The sequence below is a fragment of the Bicyclus anynana genome, chromosome 18 (assembly GCF_947172395.1).
Source record: "Bicyclus anynana chromosome 18, ilBicAnyn1.1, whole genome shotgun sequence".
Taxonomy (NCBI): domain Eukaryota; kingdom Metazoa; phylum Arthropoda; class Insecta; order Lepidoptera; family Nymphalidae; genus Bicyclus; species Bicyclus anynana.
In genome coordinates this window covers 6,985,649-7,009,657 of record NC_069100.1, presented here as the reverse complement: position 1 = coordinate 7,009,657, position 24,009 = coordinate 6,985,649, and the positions used below count along the sequence as shown (strand labels likewise).

Below are 24,009 nucleotides of genomic sequence, written 5' to 3'. Positions count from 1 at the left end.
GATGGAGCCGATACACAGACGATGGAACTCGTCAACGATTTACAGCAGGTACCTTTTGTTTGGGCTTAAATTATTTGTATTGATGAGAACTTTCCACCTAGATGGGTTGTGACTGTATTAAGGGTCTGATGATGAAGACGAAGGACAGTGAAGAGAACTCCTCGACGGTTCACAGTAGCTACCTTGTGTTTGGACTTGATAAATTTGTATTGATGAGAACTTTCCACCTAGATGGGTTGTGACTGTATTAGGGGTCTGGTGATGAAGACGAAGGATAGTTAAGGGAACTCCTCGACGGTTCACAGTAGCTACCTTGTGTTTTGACTTGATAATTTTGTATTGATGAGAACTTTCCACCAGGATAGGTTGTGACTGTATTAGAGGTCTGGTGATGAAGATGAAGGAGAGTTAAGGGAACTCTTCGATGGTTCACAGTAGCTACCTTGTGTTTGGACTTGATAAATTTTATATTGATGAGAACTTTCCACCCATATGGATTGTGACTGCATAGGGGGTCTGGTGATGAAGACGGAGGGCAGTCAGTTCACACTCAGTAGGTGTGCTAACACTAAAAATTAAAAAATAAAAATTTTAATAAAAAAAATTCAACCGACTTCCAACTCAAAAATTAACCTAAACTAAAAAGCAAAAAATAACATCTTACCTATGTGCTACCTTCTGATCAGTTTGAAGGCGGTGCCAATCCAGTGTCATGTTTTAATTAAAGCCGTTTCTGAAAGAACCACAGAAATTGTGTAATTTAAACGGCTTGAATTAAAACATCACTGGCTTGGCACCGCCTTCAAACTGATCAGAAGGTAGCACATAGGTAAGATGTTATTTTTTGCTTTTTAGTTTAGGTTAATTTTTGAGTTGGAAGTCGGTTGAATTTTTTTTATTAAAATTTTTTATAGGTTATTTTCATTAATCTGTCTACAAAAATGATTTCAAATTAACGGCTTATTAAGTTTGGAAAAACAGTATTCTGAGGATAAGTAACATTACAACAGAATTTTAAGAAAAAGAAAATCGGTATTACTACTGTAAGTAATTAAATTTTCTACCTAATTTAATACCTTATTGAAAGTATGTTTATGCCTCTATATGTATAAAATTCATCGTTGAACGTAATGGATTGTAAAAGATCTTGTTAGTCTGAGAAAATGGCCCCCTTTAAACAATGGCGCGGATTGTGTGATTCGATTTTCAAATTTGAAAATTTGGAACGCATAATTCGATTCCGCGCTAATGTTCTATCCGTGTTGATATAAATTAGACGTTTGAACGAATCAGAGTTCAGTGAGACGTGAACAGTCGTGAGGCTGTTGGAATTCCAAAGATACTTCTACTTCTATTGAAAAATTATGTCGAGAACTAAAATTAATTATTAATATCCATGTTCTTATTTATCAGAATGTCTGCTTGTTAGTGTTGCATCACAGAACAAATCAAAATTTCAAAAAAAAGAAAAAACTAAATTGGCACAGGTTTGGTTTGGAAAGTCGTCAAAGCAACGCAACTAGCAAAATCTCTACCGATCTAACTCTACGACTATCATATTCATACGAATAGTATACAGACATATTTGAAAATCGATTTTTAATCTTATAATAAGTTAGTTATCTTATTGAATCTTATTTAATATTAGTAAGTAATTTAGTGGGATATACAGCATGGCTGATAAAATCGGAGTTATAAGTTATTTAGAAAGATTATGTAAATCACCTTTCATCCAGACTTGATGTATCGGAGCTATCGGTAATTTGTTAATTAATGTGGGTAAACAACTATTAATGGGCGATCGGGGTTTTTGAGGCCGCGCTTCATACTCGTGTACAGATAATCCGTAAATATCTATTACCAATCGCTCAATCAATATTACTCGTATCTACTGGATACTCAGCCCACTGTTAACTATAGGTTTTCCGTCCACTTAAAATTTTATTTTTAGAATAGTTAACTTGAAAAATTGTATAAACAGATCAGTTATGTGTATTTTAGGAACTAAATATCACGTGCCTGAAACGGTGAAAGAAAAACAGCGCACGGAACGTAACGAAACGGTGTCGTAACCATTATAAATACAAAATTCAAAAACGAATACATTCTCGAGTCAGTACGACACGAAGCATCAGTATTTTTCACTATTATTCAAGCAAAATAGCGTCTTTAGTTTTTAAATATTTTAAAAACTGTTTTCAAAAACTAAAGAAATAAGATGGAGTGTTTTTTTATTGATTATCATTGATTACCATATTAATTTACGTATTTGTTGTTAGTGTTAAATTTTGAAATACAAATTATAATAAAAGTTTGTTTAAACGGATGTCAATTAGACAGGTGACCTTTGTTTTTTTATGGGTGTCACCGGACCATTAATAGTCCATTAATAGTCTATTCCAATCCGCATATTAGGCCAGCGCAGCGTGGTGACTGACTCTGAGAGGAGACTAGTCGACGTCCATGGCTGTTAATGATGATGAAGTGTATCAAGTTACCTGCACTCTGGACTCTGGCAGGTTGATCTTGAGCGCCACCTCCTCGCGCATGAAGATGTCAGGGTAGCGCGTCTTGCCGAAGAGCGACTCCAGCACGTCGAGCTGCGCGCGCGTGAACGTGGTTCGCTCGCGACGCTGCTTGCGAGGGTTCACGCCTGCGGACAAGTCACCATCATTATGAACTATTCATAGAGAAACAATTGTATTCATTGTCTTCATCATCACCATATCTATATATATCTATACTAATATTATAAAGCTGACGAGTCTCTTTGCTTGAACGTGAATCTCAGGAACTCCTGGTCCGATTTGAAAAATATTTTTGTTTGCTTAAACGCGTTAAACTCAGGAACTACTAGTTCGATTTGAAAAAATATTTTAGTGTTAGATAGCCCATTTATCGAAAAAAATACCGACCGAATTGAGAACCTCCTCCTTTTTGAAGTCGGTTAAAAAGGCTACAGGTTATATAGTATCCCTGTATTTTTACAGGAACGGGAACCACGCCGGTGAAACCGCGCAGCGTTAGCTACTTCTAAATGTGGACAGGTCTCTCCTTATAGGGAAAGGAGGATTTGGAATGGTAGGATACAAGTCGATTAAAGCTAGAAAGTAGTGTTTGTCGACCCCCCACCAGGTGGACTGACGACATCAAGCGAGTTGCAGGGATTCGTTGGATGCAGGCGGCTTAGGATCGTAATGTTTGGAAGTCTGTAGGGACTTCCAAACATCACGATCACGAAATCCTAGGCCTATGTCATGAAGTAAACACAAAATTATGCATGTGCGCGCTCATTGGAGTAGCTACTAATATCGGATCACTTTTTACTAACTGAGTAGAAAATCTTTGGTGTTCCCCCTGATTTCTACGTATCGGAACGCTCTATCGTCTCGTCTTTGCCAATCAGACTCAGGTGGTAATTAGTCCATACCTTCTGAAGTATCTGATCTGATAACATTTCAACACTATGGCGTGAACAGTCAGAAGTATGAATAAACCTTTCCAAGAGATCACGATACAATCTTTATAGCATTGTCATTTGACATCAGGTTAGATTGTAATCCAGCGCTAATTTGCGTTGAAAAAATGGTAAGTATTTTTTTTTTTATTCTTTACAAGTTAGCCCTTTACTACAATCTCGCCTGATGGTAAGTGATGATGCAATCTAAGATGGAAGCGGGCTAACTTTTTAGGAGTAGGATGAAAATCCACACCCCTTTCGGTTTCTATACGCTGAATCCCTTGGCGGTACAGCCGGTAGGGTGGTAACTAGCCACGGCCGAAGTCTCCCAGCTAGACAAGGACCAATTAAGAAAACCTCAATCGGTCTATCCAGGGATCGAAACCAGGACCTCCGTCTTATACATCCACTGCTCATACCACATGGAGGCCGTCAAAAAATAACTAAATTCGTACCAGAGACCGTTGGGTCAGCAAGGTAGGTGATAACAATTACAATTTCATAATCTTCGTCATCTTGATCGTTCGTCAATTAGCAAAATTCAATATCACGCACCATCGACCAGCGTGAGAAGTTGTATGCCATTGAAATTACATACGTCTTTATAAAAACTAGTTCTAATTATTGTAGTTTTATAGGTATCGTATATGACTTAAACAAAAAAACAAGGCGACTTTTTTGACATTCCACAAAAGAAAAAATCCTTGTGTAACCTGATATATTTAGGTATCTACAAAGACTAAGTACATTTTCACTAACACTATCTATAGGGTAAAGATGTTTTTATGTTAGTTTGGCTCCGAAAAAACCTAGATCTTTCACCAAGCTACATTGTCTGCGAGTAACATTTTTTCATGTATTCCTATTTCCTACGAGAATGTCTCCTAGTTGAAAATAAATACTCATGACCAAAAATTAAGAAAACCCCCCCAGACCTATTATAAGTATAGGTACTTATCTATACTTATAATAAATCTGTAGAGAAGTCAATTATGTACATTAAATATTTTTCAAAATAACTATCAGGGAGTGATTAGTGATCGATACTGATGCCAAAAATGCAATCAGTAAAATTTTTGTCCATCTGTCTGTCTGTATGTTCTGTCTAGAAACAAAACTACTCGACGGATGTTAACGAAACTTGGTACAAATATTCTTCATACTCCTGGGCAGGTTATAGTATACCTAATTTTTATCACGCTACGATCAATAGGAGCAGTGCAGTGAAGGAGAAATTACCTATTCCATTTTTACAGCGATACTACCTACTGTAAGGGCTGGATTAAAGAGGTCAAGGGTCGGACGAAGTCGCGGGCGTCCGCTAGTATAAAAATATAAATGACTGACTGATATATCAACGCCCAACCAGCGTAGAGAATATAACTCTTTTATAACATAGAGAATAACTGAGAGAGGAATGGGAAGAAGGAACTTTTTATGAATATCAATTTTTCAAGTTGGAAAGGTCAGTTCGTTTTCGTTTGACGTTTATTGATATTCAGTAAGTTTGTTTTCATTGACACAATTCCTCGGACAAAGTTCTTTGTTCTCTATTGAACTACAAAACATTCTTTAAAAAGCAGGCACTGGCTATTCGTCAACCGAAAACGTCAACCACTGATTAGAAAAACAAACAGACATTTTCAAAAAACGTGTCGTACTATAGCTGACATTTGTAATCTCTTTGACTAACACTAGACATCATTAGTCAACACTAAATGACACAAGGTAACGTCACAAAAAACAAAATGTCCGACATTGTGAAGAGTGTTCGGGAAAAGTTGATGATGAATTACAGTGAACGAATGAATGGGTCGGACAGACAGCTTGGCTGCTCTCAAATTGTTTGTATTGTATTTAATAATATGTTACAACCTTGTTAACACATAAAACACTAGTAAACGCCCACGATTCTGTTAGCATGGAATTCTGTTTAATTACAAATCCCGCAAAAATCATGGATTTTTAAGAATCAAACATAACAGGTAGTTTTTAAGAGTAAAACGTAGGTAACATCTGTGTTTATTATCTATGTTTTATTTCAGCCAAATTGGTTCATTAGTTGCGGCGTGAAGAAGTTAAAAACATACACACACACTTAGGTAGGTACTTATTACACACACTTTCGCGCATATTACTTAGTGTGGCATTATAAATAAAATGGGCGAAATTGTGAAGAGTGTTGATGAATTACAGTGAACGAATGAATGGGTCGAATTGTTGGTATTGTATTTAATAACATGTTACAACCTTGTTAACATATAAAACACTAGTAAGCGCCAGCAACGCTGTTCGCGTGAAATCTGTTTTTTTTTTACAAATCCCGCGAAAATCATGGATTTTTCCAAGGATGAAAGTAGGTAACATGTGTGTTGATCTAGGGTATATTCTATCTCTGTATCATTTCAGCCACATTGGCTTATTAGTTGCGGCGGAGTAAAAAAACATACTCACACACTTTGGTATGTATTAATACACAAACTTTCGCGCATATTAGTGTGACATTAGAAATAAAATGGCCGAAATTGTGAAGAATGTTCGGGAAAAGTTGATGATGAATGACAGTGAACGAATGAATGGATGGAACAGACAGCTTGGCAACTCTCAAATTGTTTGTATTGCATTTAATAATATGTTAACCTAACCTAGCAACCTTGTTAACACATAGGTAAAACACTAGTAAACGCCCGCGATGCTGTTAGCGTGATATCTGTTTTTTTACAAATCCCGCGAAAATCATGGACTTTTCCAAGAATGAAAGTAGCATGTGTGTTGATCCAGGGCTCAGAGTAACCAGAGTGAGTACAAGCAACGTAATGTCGTATTGACTCGAGAATGACTTATTGAATTTTGTATTTGGAGTGGCTACGACACTGTCGTGTTCCGTACGCTCCATCTGTAGGTATATTATAATTAATCTGTGAAGGTAACGTTGTTTTAACAATACTAAACACATTAAAGAAAATGGCTGACATTGTATGACGACTGGGTTTAAGTTCATGATAAGTTAAAGTGAACAAATAAGGCAGGAGACAAAGCTTGGTTGCCCTTAATGTATTGTTAACATTGTAGCAAATATTTACAACCTTGTTAAAAGTATAAAAGATAAGACTTTCTTTTTGTCTGAAAACTTTGAAGTTAAAGGGTAAAAGTACCATTTTAGTCACTTTTCCGATTCAATCTTCAATTTATTTATATGGCGGATATTACGAGCAACTATAACTTCGTTATAAATATTAAATAGCTTATTCAAGCATAAATATTACGTTATACCTTAATTTAATATTAAAAAATTCTATTATTGAACATCGAAATTCAGATTTGAACGAGGGCCGACTCATGTTCAATCAGCCGCTTGCTTTCGGATTAAAAAAAATAAAATAATGCAACAACCATTTCAAAACCTCCGAATCCGTCCCCCATTCAGCCATTCCAAACAAACATTTCATACGAAAACTGTCACATTACCCATAGCATAGAAAAGTGAAAATAAATAGACATACATCTGTCTCCCTCTACCTTACACGAATAGGGCGAGTGAAAGAGGGACAGATGTATTTCAATTGTCATCGTTGACAATGGGGGCTTGAGCGGTAATCCTCGTGACATGGCTTTTTCTTCTTTTTTTTTCGAGAAATCTGTATGATTTCTGATAGGGATAGTAGCTTGTTTATGCGCGCTTGTCTATGAGTGCTAATGGTATAGTCGTGTAGATATCTCGTTACGATTTGTCGATAATTCCAAAGGTGATATAGATAAAGGTTCTGCTTTCGAAAGCGGTCTGGTAATCGGTTTGCGGGTGATTCATCTTAAATTATCTCGAAACGGTAGTAATATGAAATTAGTCGCTGACATTTTGCAGTGTCTTTAATATGGTTAGATAATTTATTGTTACCAGGAACTGATCTAGATTTTTAAAGATTAGCTGTTGTGTCTAATCAACGTCTACAGCATTCATTATTTTTTTTAATTTAGGTACATAAATTGGTTGGGTTACCCTAATTTCTACATAATTATATCCACAATACTCATACGTAAATAGTACTAAGGATATGGCATGGATATGTCATTAAGTACCAGACCAGTTAAGTTTCAGAAGTATAAGTATAATCTCTGAGGTCCCTAAAATCATAAATACTTAAATAGATTCAGTGGTTTAGGCCAATCAGACAGGTTTTATTTAATTTAACTTTTAGTGTTTTGTAATAATCTATACTAATATTATAAAGCTGAAGGGTATGTTTGTTTGATTGAACGCGATAATCTCAGGAACTACTGATCCGATTTAAAAAGTTCTTTCAGTGTTAGATAGCCCATTTATCGAGGAAGGCTATATGCTATATTTCATCCTCGCTATTCCTACAGGAACGGGAACCATGCGGGTAAAACGAAACCACGCGGCGTCTACTAGTACCTTTATATTTTACAATCATTGGAGAGAAATATATAACTATAATTTTATGAGGCCTAACCCCTCTCATTCTGAGAGGAGACTTGTGCTCAACAGATTGCCGAATATGAGTTGCTAATGATGAATATTATTCGCAAGGATAATGAAATAATACCACTTTTGATGTTCAAAAATCCAAAACCAAACAATGGCAAACAGATAGCTATTGATATGCTAAATTAGCCATACAATCTCCGCCGCGTGTCTCTTAGCCACACCACAACCGGTAGCCGCTCGTTATTTTCCCGCTTTTCACGGCGTTTGCCCGCGCCGCCCGGCGCATCTCGCGTAATGATGTGTAAAGTATTTCAAGGGGAGATACCTACCGAGCGACGAGTCGAAGCGAAGACATCTTTTTGCCAGCGTTTGACTGCAATCGTGAATGTGAGCGATGCAGCGTATGGCGACTAGCTTACTTTTAGGGTTATTCACTCTTGTCTTGAAAGTACGTAAAGCAAAACGTTTGGTACGAATCCAAGAGACGTCATCCACGTAAGGATGTAGGTTAGGTACTACGAATTTCGTATTTTTTAATTAGATTAGTATTAGTATAGTGATTTTTATTATAAGTATTTTTCTAGCTATTTCTCTCTAGATTTAGGACTACGTACGGGATACCCGAAACGCTCTTGATTTAGGTGACTATGTACGGGATACCACAAAATGACGGCGTTCTTCAAGCCGTTGTCCGCTATGCTTCACTCTCATTACTCAAAATAGACTCATTGATCGTTTTCCTGGTTGTGTAAGTGCCGCAGGCTGCTTAATGGGACTTTAGCGACGTCACCGGGGGTTTCGGGCGAGCGCAGAAGCATCGCCTTATGAGGCCCGAAGGCAGAAGCAAATGTGGGCGGATCGACTCTCTAAGGGCTTTTCCTCTGAGACTCGGGAGGGCTTATTATCTATGGTTTAAGGTATAATGGGTAAGTATGTAAATGTGCGATGATGCACTCTAAATTATTTAGACCACGTGGTCCTGTATTTAAGCTTAACAAAAATTTAAGCAACTCCCCTTGTTGGGTATAGAGCTAGTCGCTAGTTAGGGGCAGATGTGCATTGATAACGAAATAAAAAAACCTTATTACCCCACAAATAGGGGTCATTTTTGTCTGGCAACCCTGAACTGGGAACGTCAACTGTCAATTTGACAACATCAAAGGGGCGCGTAATGGACGCTCGTGGATTTGCGATTGTTGTTACAGTCTAGTTTGCGTAGCGGAGGGATGTTTTCGAGTAATTAGCCGCCAAAAATCTTTGCGGAATAAAAAATTAATAATTTCATTTGCATAGATAAGTTTATAAGATCTAGATTTTTTCATGTTATTAGATAAGATTTAGATTAGATATTATAATAGAAAATGCATCTATATCATAGAAATTCCTTGTCTAATATAGGTTCTGAAGCTTTCTTAGAGTATGCAGTGCATGTTTGCATCAATAGTCACACGCCATTGGGCCGACGTCAAAGTGACGTCATCAAAAGAACAGACAAAAATTTAGTAGGTATATAATATAATCATGTAAAAAAGATGCTCGTATTTATCTAAATTAAAGTTACTAGTTCTTCTGTTTGTTGTGATGGGTTTCTTAGATAAAGTTGCCTTTGGATTCGTAACTTTTGTTTTAGACAGTTTTCCTTAGCACCATTACTTAAAGAAATAGGTAAATACCTAGGCACTATATACTACTTAACAAATAGGTAAATGCCTAGGCATATCTGACACTATTATAGATTTTATTTGAATTGTGTTTCTAGTCTATTTATATATTTATACTATACAAGATAGGAAAGGATTTGCTATCGATCTAAAAATAAAAATTACCCGACCTACCTAAGGTAGGTGTAGGTCTTTTTTGGCTTTGGTGCCTCATACAATGTGAATATGTAAAAGGTATATACTTTATCTAATTTACCATATATTATGTAACACTGCAAGCTACAAGCTATAATTCAGGCTAGCACCACCCACCGTAACGCTTGTAAGGAGGGTAGGCAAAGCATAAATCATGTTAACACATAAATTGCGCTGGCAACACAGCCCTAGGGGTTGGCGTACAAGTTGTGACAGATTACCACTAAGGGAAACAGTTATTATACCCGTACAATGCATTCCCAACCTTAACCTAATTAAAATAGAGTATATTTTTCGGGTTGGAGGTGTCCCCTAAAAATCGATGAGTTATTTTATTACCATGATAATGTTGCCAGTGCTAACCGTAGGGTCTGCTGGAATTGTTGGTAAATTGAAATTTATCAAATAAATTATTGTAACTGAGAATGGGGGGCGTTAAATATGATTGAATGGTTATTTATTTGTGCCATTATATTTTGTAATTGTATGGGAGGATGTTGGTTATGAAGTTTTTTTGTGAACTTGCGTGGTCTAAGTTAGAGCATGGCTTTTGCCTATTTGTGTAAGCTGAGCTTAGAAAAATATTATAAATTCATGAATACATCAATCCTAAGATTTTCTACGAGTAGTTGTAAGTAACCGAATACCTTAAGAGGAAGTTGTAAGTAACTTTTATTTTATTCTTTACGCCCTTCCGCCGCAGTGTCACCTAATGGTGAGTGATGATGCAATCTAAGATGGAAACGGGCTAACTTTTTAGGAGGAGGATGAAATTCCACACACCTTTCGACACGACATCGTACCGCACCGAACGCTTAATCGTTTGGAGATACGTCTTTGCCGGTAGGGTGGTATCTAGTCACGGCCGAACCCTCCCATCAGCCAGACCTGGACCAATTAAGAAAACCTCAATCGGCCAAGCCGGGGATCGAACCTAGGACCTCCGTCTTGTAAATCCACCGCGGATACCACTGCGCCACGGGTCGTCACAATTCGCACCCAAGACCTCACTCTAGATCTAGAAAACCATAGCATTACTAACTACCAGAGGAGTCGTCAAAACCCGATGCACTTTGTTCATCATTATCAACCCATATTCGGCTCACTGCTGAGCTCGAGTCTCCTCTCAGAATGAGAGGGGTTAGGCCAATAGTCCACCACGCTGGCCCAATGCGGATTGGCAGATTTCACACACACAGAGAATTAAGTAAATTTTCTGGTATGCAGGTTTCCTCACGTTGTTTTTCCCTCACCGATTGAGACACGTGATATTTAATTTGTTAAAATGCACACAACTGAAAAGTTGGAGGTGCATGCCCCGGACCGGATTCGAACCCACACCCTCCGGAATCGGAGACAGAGGTCATGTCCATAGAGCTATCACGGCACTTTGTTACCAACACGGCCTCCGTGGCGCAGTGGTATGCGCGGTGGGTTTACAAAACGGAGGTCCTGGGTTCGATCCCCGGCTGGGGAGATTGTGATTTTCTTAATTGGTCCAGGTCTGGCTGGTGGGAGGCTTCGGTCGTGGCTAGTTACCACCCTACCGGCAAAGACATACCGCCAAGCGATTTAGCGTTCCGGTACGATGCCGTGTAGAAACCGAAGGGCGTGTGGATTTTCATCCTCCTCCTTACAAGTTAGCCCGCTTCCATCTAAGACTACATCATCAATTACCATCAGGTGAGATTATAGTCAAGTGCTAACTTATAAACAATAAAAAAAAATACTATATACCTTTAACCAACAAATCGGTGCGCATCTTAAAGAGTGCGTAATAAAGTAAAGTAAACAAAGTGGAAGCTTCCTCGGAGGCTACGGACCCTCCACTTATCTCCCCCTCCCACTCGCCGTGATAAGTTAATCCCTATATATCCCTCTCGCTTCATCCCCATTACGCTATGGGGCTAGAAATACCTCCGATTTGGACAGGAACGCTTTGCGGTACCTATTTTTCTTAACGTCATAGAAACAATTTTTTTTTAAATTTAAAAAATACATTTAAATTTTAGATATTTTAGTATCGAATTAAAATAAAAGACTAAGTAACAATCAGCAGTTACGTACCTACAATACGATTTTTCGACCCACTGTAACTTCGTTATGAAAAAACCAAGAAACCTACATCTCAAATGAATACCTGCTTTGATAATACAATGTCGCCGAGACCTTACTCTCGTCGTGATGAAATGAAAAGAAATTTTGGCAATTAAACCCACCACATGGAGTTCTTGATTTTGGATCGTACCGCGATGCAAGAACCAGCTCATGACTAAGGGCCCGGTATGGGATCGAAACTAGACTGGCATACTGACGTATTACCAAGTGAGTTTTATCCGTGTTTTATAATCAATTAAGAGATATTATATGTATATGCAAAGGCGTGCAAAGAGATATTAACTAGGGTAGGCAATATAAAATCTGTACAAAATTTAAAATTTCGGTTCCAGTAAAGGTTGGTTATACTAATAAGTCTTCAGGATACGCAGTGTATTTTGCATCTATGAAGTACGCGCCACTGTGTCTATGGCTAGAAGTAGTTTATAATCTGTGGAGGGAGCCGCATGTCAGGCACGTGCCGCCCATTTATCTGTTTTCACAGCAATTCACACTTGACGATAAGTGACTTTACATGTTCGATGTTTGAATTGTAAAGTTTGAACGTTAGTAACCTGATTAACAATAAAGTAATCGAAGGTAATCAATAGGAATGAAATGATAATCGAATGATAGATAATAGCCAAATGTATTCTTATAGTAGCTATTCTTGTCATTAGAAAAACGGTTAGATGAGAAACTCAATTTGTCAAGAAAAGAAGTTATTTGTAGATTAATTTACAACTTTTTTCAAGAAACTACGAAGAGTGTCCACACTTCACACTTTCTTTACTACCTACTAAAAAATAAACATAGGTACCTTGAAAAAATAATGTAAGGAAGTATACGGTTCAAAGATTTCGTTAGATACATACAAATTACAAATACATAAATGCAAAGTACACACTTATTTCTATATATACATAATCAGCCCCCTAGCCAAGTGGCACGTCGATTCTCTTTCTATGATCGCTAACGCTTCGAAAACTAGAAAGATGTATGGGAATGACATTTGCTATCGACAGGTCACGTGATCAAGATCTGTCATTCCCATACATTTTTCTAATTTTCGAAGCGTTAGCGATCGTAGAAAGAGAATCGACGTGCCACTTGGCTAGAGGGGCAGATAGATAGAAGTGTAGCCAATAAAAAAGTGTTAATATCAAATAGGTAGACTATCCCGAATGTTCTGCGCATTTACAAATCCAGTTACTTACTCAACAATAGCAAAGGAATTAAAAATAATTTCCACACATTTCATTTTCACACTGACATGTCAACAATTAAAAAAACATGAAAAAATATAATGGTAAATGCAAATCGACGGTCGGAATACCGGAGCGGAGTTTTATTCGATTTTTATACGCCGCATCGGACGCCATTACGTGATACGTCACTTTCTTCGTTACAAAAAATGGCGACGATGGTTACGCGCCTAAAAACGCTTCTATATTTCTAGTAGGGCTGTGTAGCTGCGTTTTATTTTTTATTTATTTATTAATCACATCACACGTCACACTAATATTATAAAGGCGAAAGTTTGTGTGTAAGTGTGAAAGTGTGCAACACATAGACTTTTCATCCCAGAAAATCCATGGTTCCCTCGGGATTTGTGAAAAACTGAAGCGGGCGTCCGCTAGTTAATAATATATATTAATAATATATATCTAAACACTTTAATAACAAAGTTAAGTTTAGGTATATTATTTGTTACAGTTGTATGTAAATTTGTAGAAATACGTATACTGTATGACGGTTATTGTTGAGTGTGTCGAAAATATTTAAAACCGCCAGTGAGTTTTCGACGAAACCGCCTAATCCTTCTGAGATTTAAGAAAACAATGCATGGCAAGATATTTTTTTTTCATCTATCAACAAAAAAAATCAAAAAACCTTATCTATTTTTTGTGGAATAATGGAAATATCATAATATAATTAATAATTATAATTGTTGGAATAAGGAATATTTTATTAGCAATTTTTTTTCAATAATATCTGACTTAAACTTGTGGCAACGCAACATGTAGCTGCGAATCAATGAAAGTCATGGTTAAGAAGTTTTATAAAACTATTGTCGTAGCCACTTCTATAACAAATCTTCCATTTAGTTTCAGGGGAAAAGAATATCAGTTATTTTAAAGACATGGCATCTAATTCTTAAAAAAAATCATAATTTCAATATACTATTCCGTCCTACTTCCTTTTGCCAGCCCTGCGTAAAATAAGGCAGAGACATAAAACTGAAACGAGATCTGTGTTTTAATAGATATGATAATTTTGGTTTTTATTGTTTTATTATATCTCGCGGCGCGGTTCCACGCGTTGTAACATCTCGGTTAATTTGATTAGTGTTGCAAGTCGTAAAAATATAATTAATTTGTATTCGTGTTAGCATTTTAATTAATTTATATTTGTGTTTAACGCTTTGCTAGGTTCCCTTATTTCCATGTTATGGGTCTTGGAGTATTTTTATAAAGATTTTTTTATAGCCAATAAGCTTCTCTACCTGATGCCTGATGGAAAGCAATGATGATATTTCGATGACATTAGATATGTTTATACGATGTAAAATAGGTTCAGCTGTTCCAGAGATTAGCCTGGACAAACAGATAGACAGACAAACAGACAAAAATTAAAAAAAAATTGTTTATGCTTTAGTAGGTATAGTGTAAATTTTTTTTTTTTTTTTTAATCTTTACAAGTTAACCCTTAACTACAATCTCACCTGATGGTAAGTGATGTTGCAGTCTAAGATGGAAACGGGGTAACTCGTTAGGAGGAGGATGAAAATCCACACCCCTTTCGGTTTCTACACGGCACCGTACCGGAACGCTAAATCGCTTGGCGGTACGTCTTTGCCAGTAGGGTGGTAACTAGCCACGTAGGGTGGTAAATAACTAAGACTATTAGAACTTGAGAAAACACAATTAGTTTGAAATCACAGACAGACACTTTTTGATATGTATGTTGTATGTTTAAATAAGCTACATAGCTACAATATGGTTATGTCATCATCATCATTATCTACCTATATTCGGCTCACTGCTGAGCTCGAGTCAAAAACGGACGAGACGGGTTAGGCCAATAGTCCTCCACGCTGGCCCAATTGGCACACTTCACACACGCAGAGAATAAGGAAATTCTCTGGTATGCAGGTTTCCTCACGATTTATTTATATAATTTAAATAAAAATAAATTTCCAGGTTAGTTAATTAGGCTTTCAATGAAATCTCTTGTAGGTAGGTATACTGTATTCAAAATTATAAAGTACCTAAACTTAATAAAACTATACGTTATGAGAAACTTCTTAGAAAACATAAATTGGTTTTGCGAGTAAAACAACTTTATTAAATCTCTCAGTGACACAAAGTCGAGGGCATAACATATCCAAGTACAAAATATTTTTAAAAGCACTTTACAACAAACAACCCATAAAACGTTTTAGCAACAAATTCACGGGCGGTGTTGCCAGAGGCAAAAAATAACAAACACTAAAACAGTCGGCGCTGAGTGCTGTTGACTTTGCAATTAACTGGCAACACTGGGAGGATGGGGTGCAACAAATTGTGCTAAGAATAACTTGCGGCTGATTGTTTTTTATCCGACTGCATTAGATGGAGGGTAATGTTTTTTTTATCAAATTACAAGAAAACACATATCCTTAAATCTCATTTGATATCAATTAGTAATCTTTTTAAATGTAGTTTAAAAATACTACATAATTAACACGTTCGTTAATTATGTATCGTTTATTTTAAACTAGCGGACGCCCGCGACTTCGTCCGCGTGGAGTTCAGTTTCTCACAAATCCCGCGGGAACCATGGATTAGTCCGGGATGAAAAGTAGCCTGTGTGTTAATCCAGAGCAAAATGTATTTCCATTCCAAATTTCAGCCAAATCGCTTTACTGGGTGCAGCGTAAAAGAGGAACAAACATACTTACACACTTTCACACTTACACACAAACTTTCGCCTTTATAATATTAGTCCGATTAGGTTAACTAGCATATTTGTTTTTTTTTTTGAGAATTTTTAACCCTACTCTACCCTACTATATTTTGAGCAGGGCCCCTCCAAGACACACTACGCCACTGCGTAAGATTCGATATAGTATACATTCTACATTCGTGCGACAAAGCAAATGTTTCTACAATGGAAAGTTTACTGTTTAGTTGCCATCACAAACATTTGATTTTGAATCACATCCCCGGTAAAGAGGGTGTGACGAAAAACCGGGTGATGATTTTCACACGCTTTCCTTATAGTATAAGAGCTTCACTTTCAAATGCTTATCGTAAAGGTCTTAGACTATTTAATTTGCCATACCATAATCTATACTTTATTATTATAAAAAGTTTAAATTTGAGGTATTATAGAGGGTAGGTTATATCTGTATCTACTAAACCGATTTTGAAAATTCTTTTACTAATAGAAAGCCACATTATTTGTGAGTGTTATAGGCTATTATATATATATTTTCGTTCCGTATTGCTACGGAGCAGGGAACTACGCGGGTGAATCCGCGGGGCGTCAGCAAGTAATATTTTAAAGACGTAAAGTTTGTTAGGGGTAATCTCTGGATCTGCGAAACCGATTTTGAAAAATATTTTACCAAAAGCAAGCTACATCTTTACCGACTGAAATAGGCTATATTTTATACCTGTATTCCCATGGAAACAGGAACTACGGCTAATTTGAAACTGACCAAATATTAGTAGGATTTTATATTTAAAGGCAAGTTAGACTAACAGGCTGATTTAGCCAAGTCCTAGCGTCGATCCCCGATTGAGGTTTTCCTAATTGGTCCAGGTCTGGCTGGTGGGAGGTTACAGCCGTGGCTAGTTACTACCCTACCGGCAAAGTCGTACCGCCAAGCGATATAGCGTTCCGGTACAATTTCGTGTAGAAACCGAAAGGGGTGTGGATTTGTATCCTAACAAGCTAGCCCGCTTCCACCTTAGATTGTATCATCACTTACCTTCAGGTGAGATTGTGGTCAAGGATTAACTTGTAAAGAATAAAAAAAAACTGCACTTTGCTTCTTTTACACCTAGACGATGTTTATTTTATATTTACTTTATCTACAGTTAGAATGTTCATCTAATTTGTTTGTACGTTTATCCAATGTGGGAAAGTTAACACCTTCCTGTTTGTGTATGCAATGGGTCGTCACCCCCTATTCCCTAGACCCCTTCGATTTGATTTGCGAACCCCGCGGGTGCTTCGCAAAACAAACTAACACACTTGCTACGAAGGATATCCATACTAATGTTATAAATGCGAAAGTTGGTTTGTTTAGCTGCCTCTGCGGTCCAGTGGGTATAATGTCTTCGGTTCGTGAAGTCCAGGATTCGAGACCGGGGTGGGGGTATGAAATGAGCGTTTCTTCCGTTTGGAACTGGGAATTTGGTGGTGATACGTCCGTGTCACTGAGAGCACGTTAAGTTGTCGGTTTGGGTCACTATATTATTAACATCTGATAGTGGTCGTTAAAAAAATTAAACAGCATCACTCTAGACCCGCCAAACCGCATTGGAACAGCGTGGTGGGTCTAAAGTCATATTGCCTGGAAGCGATTGTTCCTATAATGGATGGTTAAAATAGGCCGATAATGATGATTATAACTCACTCCTACCTTATTTTTAACCGACTTCAAGAAAGGAGGAGGTTATCAATTCCTCGGACACTTATTAATAATAAAGTTTACCCAATCTGGTTAAAGCTGAAAAGGAAAAAGTATCAAAATATTTGAGTCAACTATTAATATTCCGATAGTCGTTTCGGTCAATGGTCTTATAGCGAAAAGCTTCGACCAACACCTTAAGAAGCTTTAGCTGAGCTGGTGGATCAAGGCTCGGATACAGAAGGCAGTTATTCTCGAGATGGTGCGTATTGTGAGGAGGTTCCTCATTCTGGAGCCCTAACCACCGGTTGCTTGGGCACTCAACTGTCCCGCAGCGGGTTTTTATAAATTTTTAGTGTTTTGTATTATATATATTACCATTGTTAAAAATTTAAAATAGGGCAAATAAATAAATAAAGATTACCCAAATAACACAAAAAATCAATGGATACAAATTAACTATACCTACACGAAAAGGAACAAACGGCATTCCAAAGCTCAAAACGGATCTACAAATCGATGTCACTATTAAAAACCGTCGTAAACCCTGCATTCTAACCCGCGTTCCAACAAAACATCGATCTATTTCACCGTAGTAGCAAATTCATTTCCTTAAATGACATTTCCTTGATAACGCCTGACATTGACAAGAGCATTGCATTAAGTTTATAGAAAAAAAAGCAAAACAAACATGGCGGTTCAAGATGGCGTCGAGTCAAAGGCCGCCGCCGGTAGCGGTGCGCTTGGTATTCATAAATGATAAATTTAATATTATTTATGATGGCCCCAAACGGTATAGAGATGATAATACCGGATTTTGTGATTATAATTCGGTAGCTTCTGTTCGTTGGTGTTATTGCTTTAGTTAACGAATGAGAAATATTATAACCATCTAGACTATGTACATATCAAAGGTGGCCGTTATAGCCACATTTGAATATTTTTGATTTGACTGTCTGCTGTTAAGTGTGACATATAATAATTTTTGAAATGTATCAACATAAATCATTTGCTGCATCCACATTTTGAGTATTTTTAACCGTTCTCTATCTATCTATATCTAAACTTATAGTTAAACTGTAACAGGTCAAATTTTTAACAAATATTGAAAATTTTTGTTGGAGGGCATTATATAACAGTTCTTTATCTGATACTGAATACTGAGATACTGAAGCCTAAAATGTTTTTTGTTATATTATTTATCTGTCTGTCGGTCTGTCAGTCCGTGATTTTCTTATTGCGAAAATAAAATAAAAAGAGGGTGAAATACGGGTTGTGTAATGTGTGTAATAAAGTTTGTATGAAAAGTCCTTAATTTATAGAGTTTTAAATATATGTTCATAAATCATAAAAAATAAGAAATATTAACAACCCCTCATGTGGTGAAATAGGGTTTGGATTTACATTGATTTCCATGTGGACGAAGTCGCGGGCGTCCGCTAGTATATTAATAACGAACATTTATTTATTTAAAACATGCTACTTATGTCTGTTACGACTAAACTTAAAAATACATGGTATCTATTTTACGTTAATAAAGATTTACTATTACGAGTAATAAAGGTACGAAATAGCTCAATTTGTTACATTGTAATGTTCTTAATAACATGCCAATATTACAGTACATCAACACTTAGAAGCACATTCTAAGAACACGTAGGTACCTACAACGCGCTGTCTTACTCCCATCAACCTATGGTTCTCTAATCTACATGTGAGCGTAATTACACTGGCATACCCTTTAGATCGGAACATATTAAAATTGGTACAAAAAGCACGATTGAAATAGAGTGTATAAAACATTGGAGCATAGTGTTATTGGCACAAAGAAATTACTGCTGCTATCTCACTAGGGCTGAAAGTGAGCCTGTTTACAGTACGCTGAATTTTCACGAATTATGAACACATCCTTATTATAAATAAACCAGCGGTATCCGTGATGAGTGAGTGACTTTTCTCATTTAGATGAATAAAATGATCCTTGCTATTATCGGAAACCAGGACGTTAATATATGGTACAATGCGATTACTGCTACAAACTCACTAGGGCTAAAAGTTAACCATTGTACATATGACTCATGTGCAGGCACCCTTACATTAGAAATACGATGCATGTTGCACGATCTGCATATTAGGTACAATTTAGTTATTTCAACACATAACGAAACAATGAATGATACATTGTATTGACAGACATCTGAACAATAATCGGATTATGATATTAAAACGTTTTCACAGTAACAAATGACAATTGCGAGCTTGCGTTTACTTACCGTTTCTTGGTATTTTTTTTAAAATGTGACGAAATAAAATTTGCGGTGATTTATTACAACTTTATTTAAATACAAGTTGTTGTACGCGACTTCGTCCGCGGTTTTAACCTAATTATATACCTATAATACCTAGGTATAAGGTATTCGCCAACGGTGTAGTTCAAAACGCACAAGTGTTTTCCAATCTAGTGATGTGTGGCACACATTTCTTTTTTTCAAATATGTAAAACACATCCCTTCATTAATATATTAGCATGGAAACTAAAATACAACAATGTATATTTTGTTTTTGAATACTAATTCAGCGTTCTCCGGTTTAAAAAGAATTAAAAAACAGATATTTTTTTAAACGACGGAGAAAAAAGCATAGAATATTCTGTGCTCTATTCGTTTATTGGTTTTTCTCATTATCATAATTAAACGACAACACTATGCTAGTGTAAGAGATCCTGGCATTACTGTCTACTTTGTCTATTCCATTTTAACCATAACTCTCTGTGCTCTATCCGGTTCTGTCCAACATAATTTAACATAGATTTATTACTTCTATGTATTTTAAAATATAAGTATTGATAAATATTTTTCAAATTGCCTTGTTTTGTAGCAGGAAACGAGTACTTACAACTTAGAATTATGTAAAAAAATCTTCATTTTATTTTTTGTCACGTGATTCCCTCAATAAGATAATGATGTTTAATCGATTTTGACAAAAGCTATTAAGACTTCCTGAATTTAAATTTACTATGCACGCACAGTAGCTAAGTTGTAACAAATAATTACTTTTTTATTACTCAAATCCGATCAGTGTTTTCGTCTTGATTGAGTAAGTAATAAATATTGGTATATACCTATAAGGATTATAAAAATGTAAAGGGCATGCACATCTAACGTCACTTTTAGCCCTTGTGTGTAAAACACATAACTTTGATCAGTTTTAATGTGCCACTTTAGGCAAGAGAGGTATGTAATGTCATATATACTTCCTAGAGTCCGCAGACGCACATGTATAGCATTAAAGCGTAGTTTTATATGTTCAGTCTGTAGGAATGTGTAATAGATTATGGAACACATGTAAACCTTCTTAGCCGTAGATCTCGTTCTTGGGAATACATCGGGATAAAAAGTAGCCTATAACTATGCTAGTACAGACTATAATCTATTTCGGTGCCAAATTTTATCCAGATAAGTTTAAACATTCAGGCGTGGTTGAGTAACAAACATCAATACCTCGAAATCTTACATCTACACTTAATATTAGTTTATGAATTAATGTGAAAAAAGTTCAACGTAATATTGAATGTTAAAGAAAACTTTAAGGTTTACTGTATTACTTTATACGTATACTTATAAAGATAGATATATGAATTTTGTACAACTTACATAATATTTATTTTACATTTTTCATATAAACTTAATTACATTTACAAGTATACTTGTAAGCGGTATTAATGTCATCTGCGTAATGTAATTAGCATTACACATGTTTTATAGTAATTGACGACATTTTTTTCTTTTTATTCATTTATTATTACCACCTTATTGCATTAACATCAGGTGATGAAGAAACGTCAACGATGTACTTACTTAATTAAAGATTAAAAAAAGATATACAAAACATTTGCTTGTGTTGTGCTCGTTGTAAAAAAAGGCTATTTAAAAAATAATTGCTTGAAAAATTGTACCAATTTTATTTTTACTAAAATGTCTATATATTTTATCTAATATTTTTTTTTGTCGAATGTTGAAATTAGGATCTAATTTCGACATTAGACATTCGACATTTGAGATTAGGTAATATATTTCTTTTTTCATGAGGTAAAGATATGATTTACATCGAAACTACTGTTGAAATTTGTTTGAGATTTCCGGTAATTAAAAACAGTGTGGTATCCACCACACTAAGCTCCATTTCCTCTCTCCTAAAAAACCTGACCCTGTGGTGAACCGTTGAAATAGGCTAATAGGCTAATCCTTTATTATCCTATTTCAACGGTTCACCACAGGGTCATGTTTTCAGGCACATGAAAAATTTTTTTTTTTATTTTTAAGTTACGGTGGTAAAATCATCTCCAGTGGTATCCAGACAACATAAAATATGATAGTTAATTTAGTGAGCGCGTACGGCGGTGTCCTGACCTCAATTTCACGCGCTTGAAGGACCCTCATTTGGAAAAAAATGTCCACCATTATTCAGAGTTATCAGTGACCGTTTTATAATGTACTGGCTTCTGCCGACTTCGATTTCTTATAATACGGGTCATAGTTCTATAAGTAGTTGTGTTGTATTATGTTTTGGGTTTTAGGACCACAACTGAGTACTAGGTTTGAGTCCCGGATCGTGCCACAAAGCTTTTAGAAAAACCTAGCCTGGATCACTTAATGGAAGCTTAATGTTTCATTGACCGAATCAAATTATGGAGTCTAATTTTGAAGCCCTTTTTAAGTGCTCATAAGTTATGGATGGGTTACATACAAACACACGCATACTGCATATCTTATATATGTATAGATAGACACCATCGCTAAAATACTCATAATAGTTTCCTTGGACTTCTAAACATTGAGATTCAATGAAAACTCCAATTCCTAAAAACGGGGGAAATATTTTCCCTATATCTACTTACTCACAGTACAAGTAGGTACTAAGTAACTAGCAGGAAGTTAAAAGTATTTGATGCACGGTATAATTATGATATGACCTCAGCCTTTGACTCGAAAAACGTACCTATGTTCGAATGCGGTCCGGGGCAAGAACCTTCAACTCTTCAGTTATGTGCATTAAATATCATGTCTCTCCAACGGTGAAGGACAATCGTGAGGAAACCTGCATACCTGAGAATTTCCTAATTCTCTACGTGTGTGGAGTCTGCCAACCCACAATGGGTCAGTATGGTGGACTTTTAGCTTAACCCAACCCTTTCTGAGAGGAGACTCGTGCTCAACAGTGAGCCAAATATGGGTTGTTAATGATTATATCATTAGAACCTTTATTCGTAAGTAAAACATATGACAGAGCGAGCGGGCGTATGTCACGTGTGAGTGCTCATAAATCAATGATACGCCCCAGACCGCGCTGAAAGGTTTCAATCGATAACACTAGTGATGGCAGTAGCTGGGCATACCGTTGTTCGTGATATCCATTGCGTTTTTGGTATGTAATATTGTTTTTCTTTCACTCAGTTGAAGAGCAATGTAAGGTTTTAAACGATGTGGTGACGGGTTCTCTGTTCGCTGATTCCGCCGAGATAGTCTAACGTTTAGTTTTGATATCCATTGCGTTTTTGCTATGTTATATTGTTTTTCTTTCACTCAGTTGAAGAGCAATGTAAGGTTTTAATCGATGCGATGGCGGGTAATCTGTTCGCTGATTTCTCCGAGCTCATGTGGAATATGTTCATGATATCCATTGCGTTTTTGCTATGTTATATTATTTTTCTTTCACTCAGTTGAAGAGCAATGTAAGATTTTAATCGATGCGATGGCGGGTACTTTGTTCGCTGATTTCTCCGAGCTCATTTGGAATTTGTTCATGATGTCCATTGCGTGTTTGCTATGATATATTATTTTCCCATCACTCAGTTTAACAGCAATGTAAGCTTTCAATCAATAATACTCTACTAATAGTGATATTGATATTCATTGCGTTTTTGCCATGTAATATTATTTTCCATTACTCACTGTAGGAGTAACGTACCTACTAATATCATATTGACTCGGATGAATGATCATCAAAATTTCATTTGTATTATTATTATCAGCAAATATTGAAAATGCAAAGGGGCCAGCCCCCCTAGCCAAGTGGCACGTCGGTTCTCTTTCTACAATCGCTAACGCTTCGAAAACTAGAAAAATGTATGGGAATCACAGATCTTGATCTCATGACCTGTCGATAGCAAATGTCATTCCCATACATCTTTCTAGTTTTCGAAGCGTAAGCGATCGTAGAAAGTGAATCGACGTGCCACTTTGCTAGGTGGGCAGTTCTTTTACTATGGGAGAGAGGATTTCGAGCTAAGACACACAATGCTGCTATAATGCGGATTGGTGGGCTTAGTTCATGTTTAGCTCTGTAACGATAGCAGATGTTCAATAAAAATAACAGAGACAACGATTTAAAATTTTCTCTGAAGCACAGGGTTGTTGCATTGCCAACCTCCCTGCTGCCACTGAGAATGTCTCATAAAAAAGAAAACTCCAACATTTTAACAGCTTGCCTCTGGACTTGAACACAGAACCTCATACCTCGAAGCCGC

At 36.5% G+C, this 24,009-nt stretch overlaps 1 protein-coding gene across 2 annotated transcripts in view; it reads right to left on the bottom strand.

The window, feature by feature from the left end:
• Nucleotides 1–24,009, bottom strand: part of LOC112055086 (homeobox protein OTX1) — an 80,589-nt gene that overhangs the window by 7,163 nt on the left and 49,417 nt on the right. For both annotated transcript variants that reach the window (XM_024095076.2, XM_024095077.2), the window contains one exon: nt 2,499–2,653. In XM_024095076.2, coding sequence (XP_023950844.1) covers nt 2,499–2,653 — 155 coding nt within the window. The remainder of the gene's footprint in view (nt 1–2,498; nt 2,654–24,009) is intronic.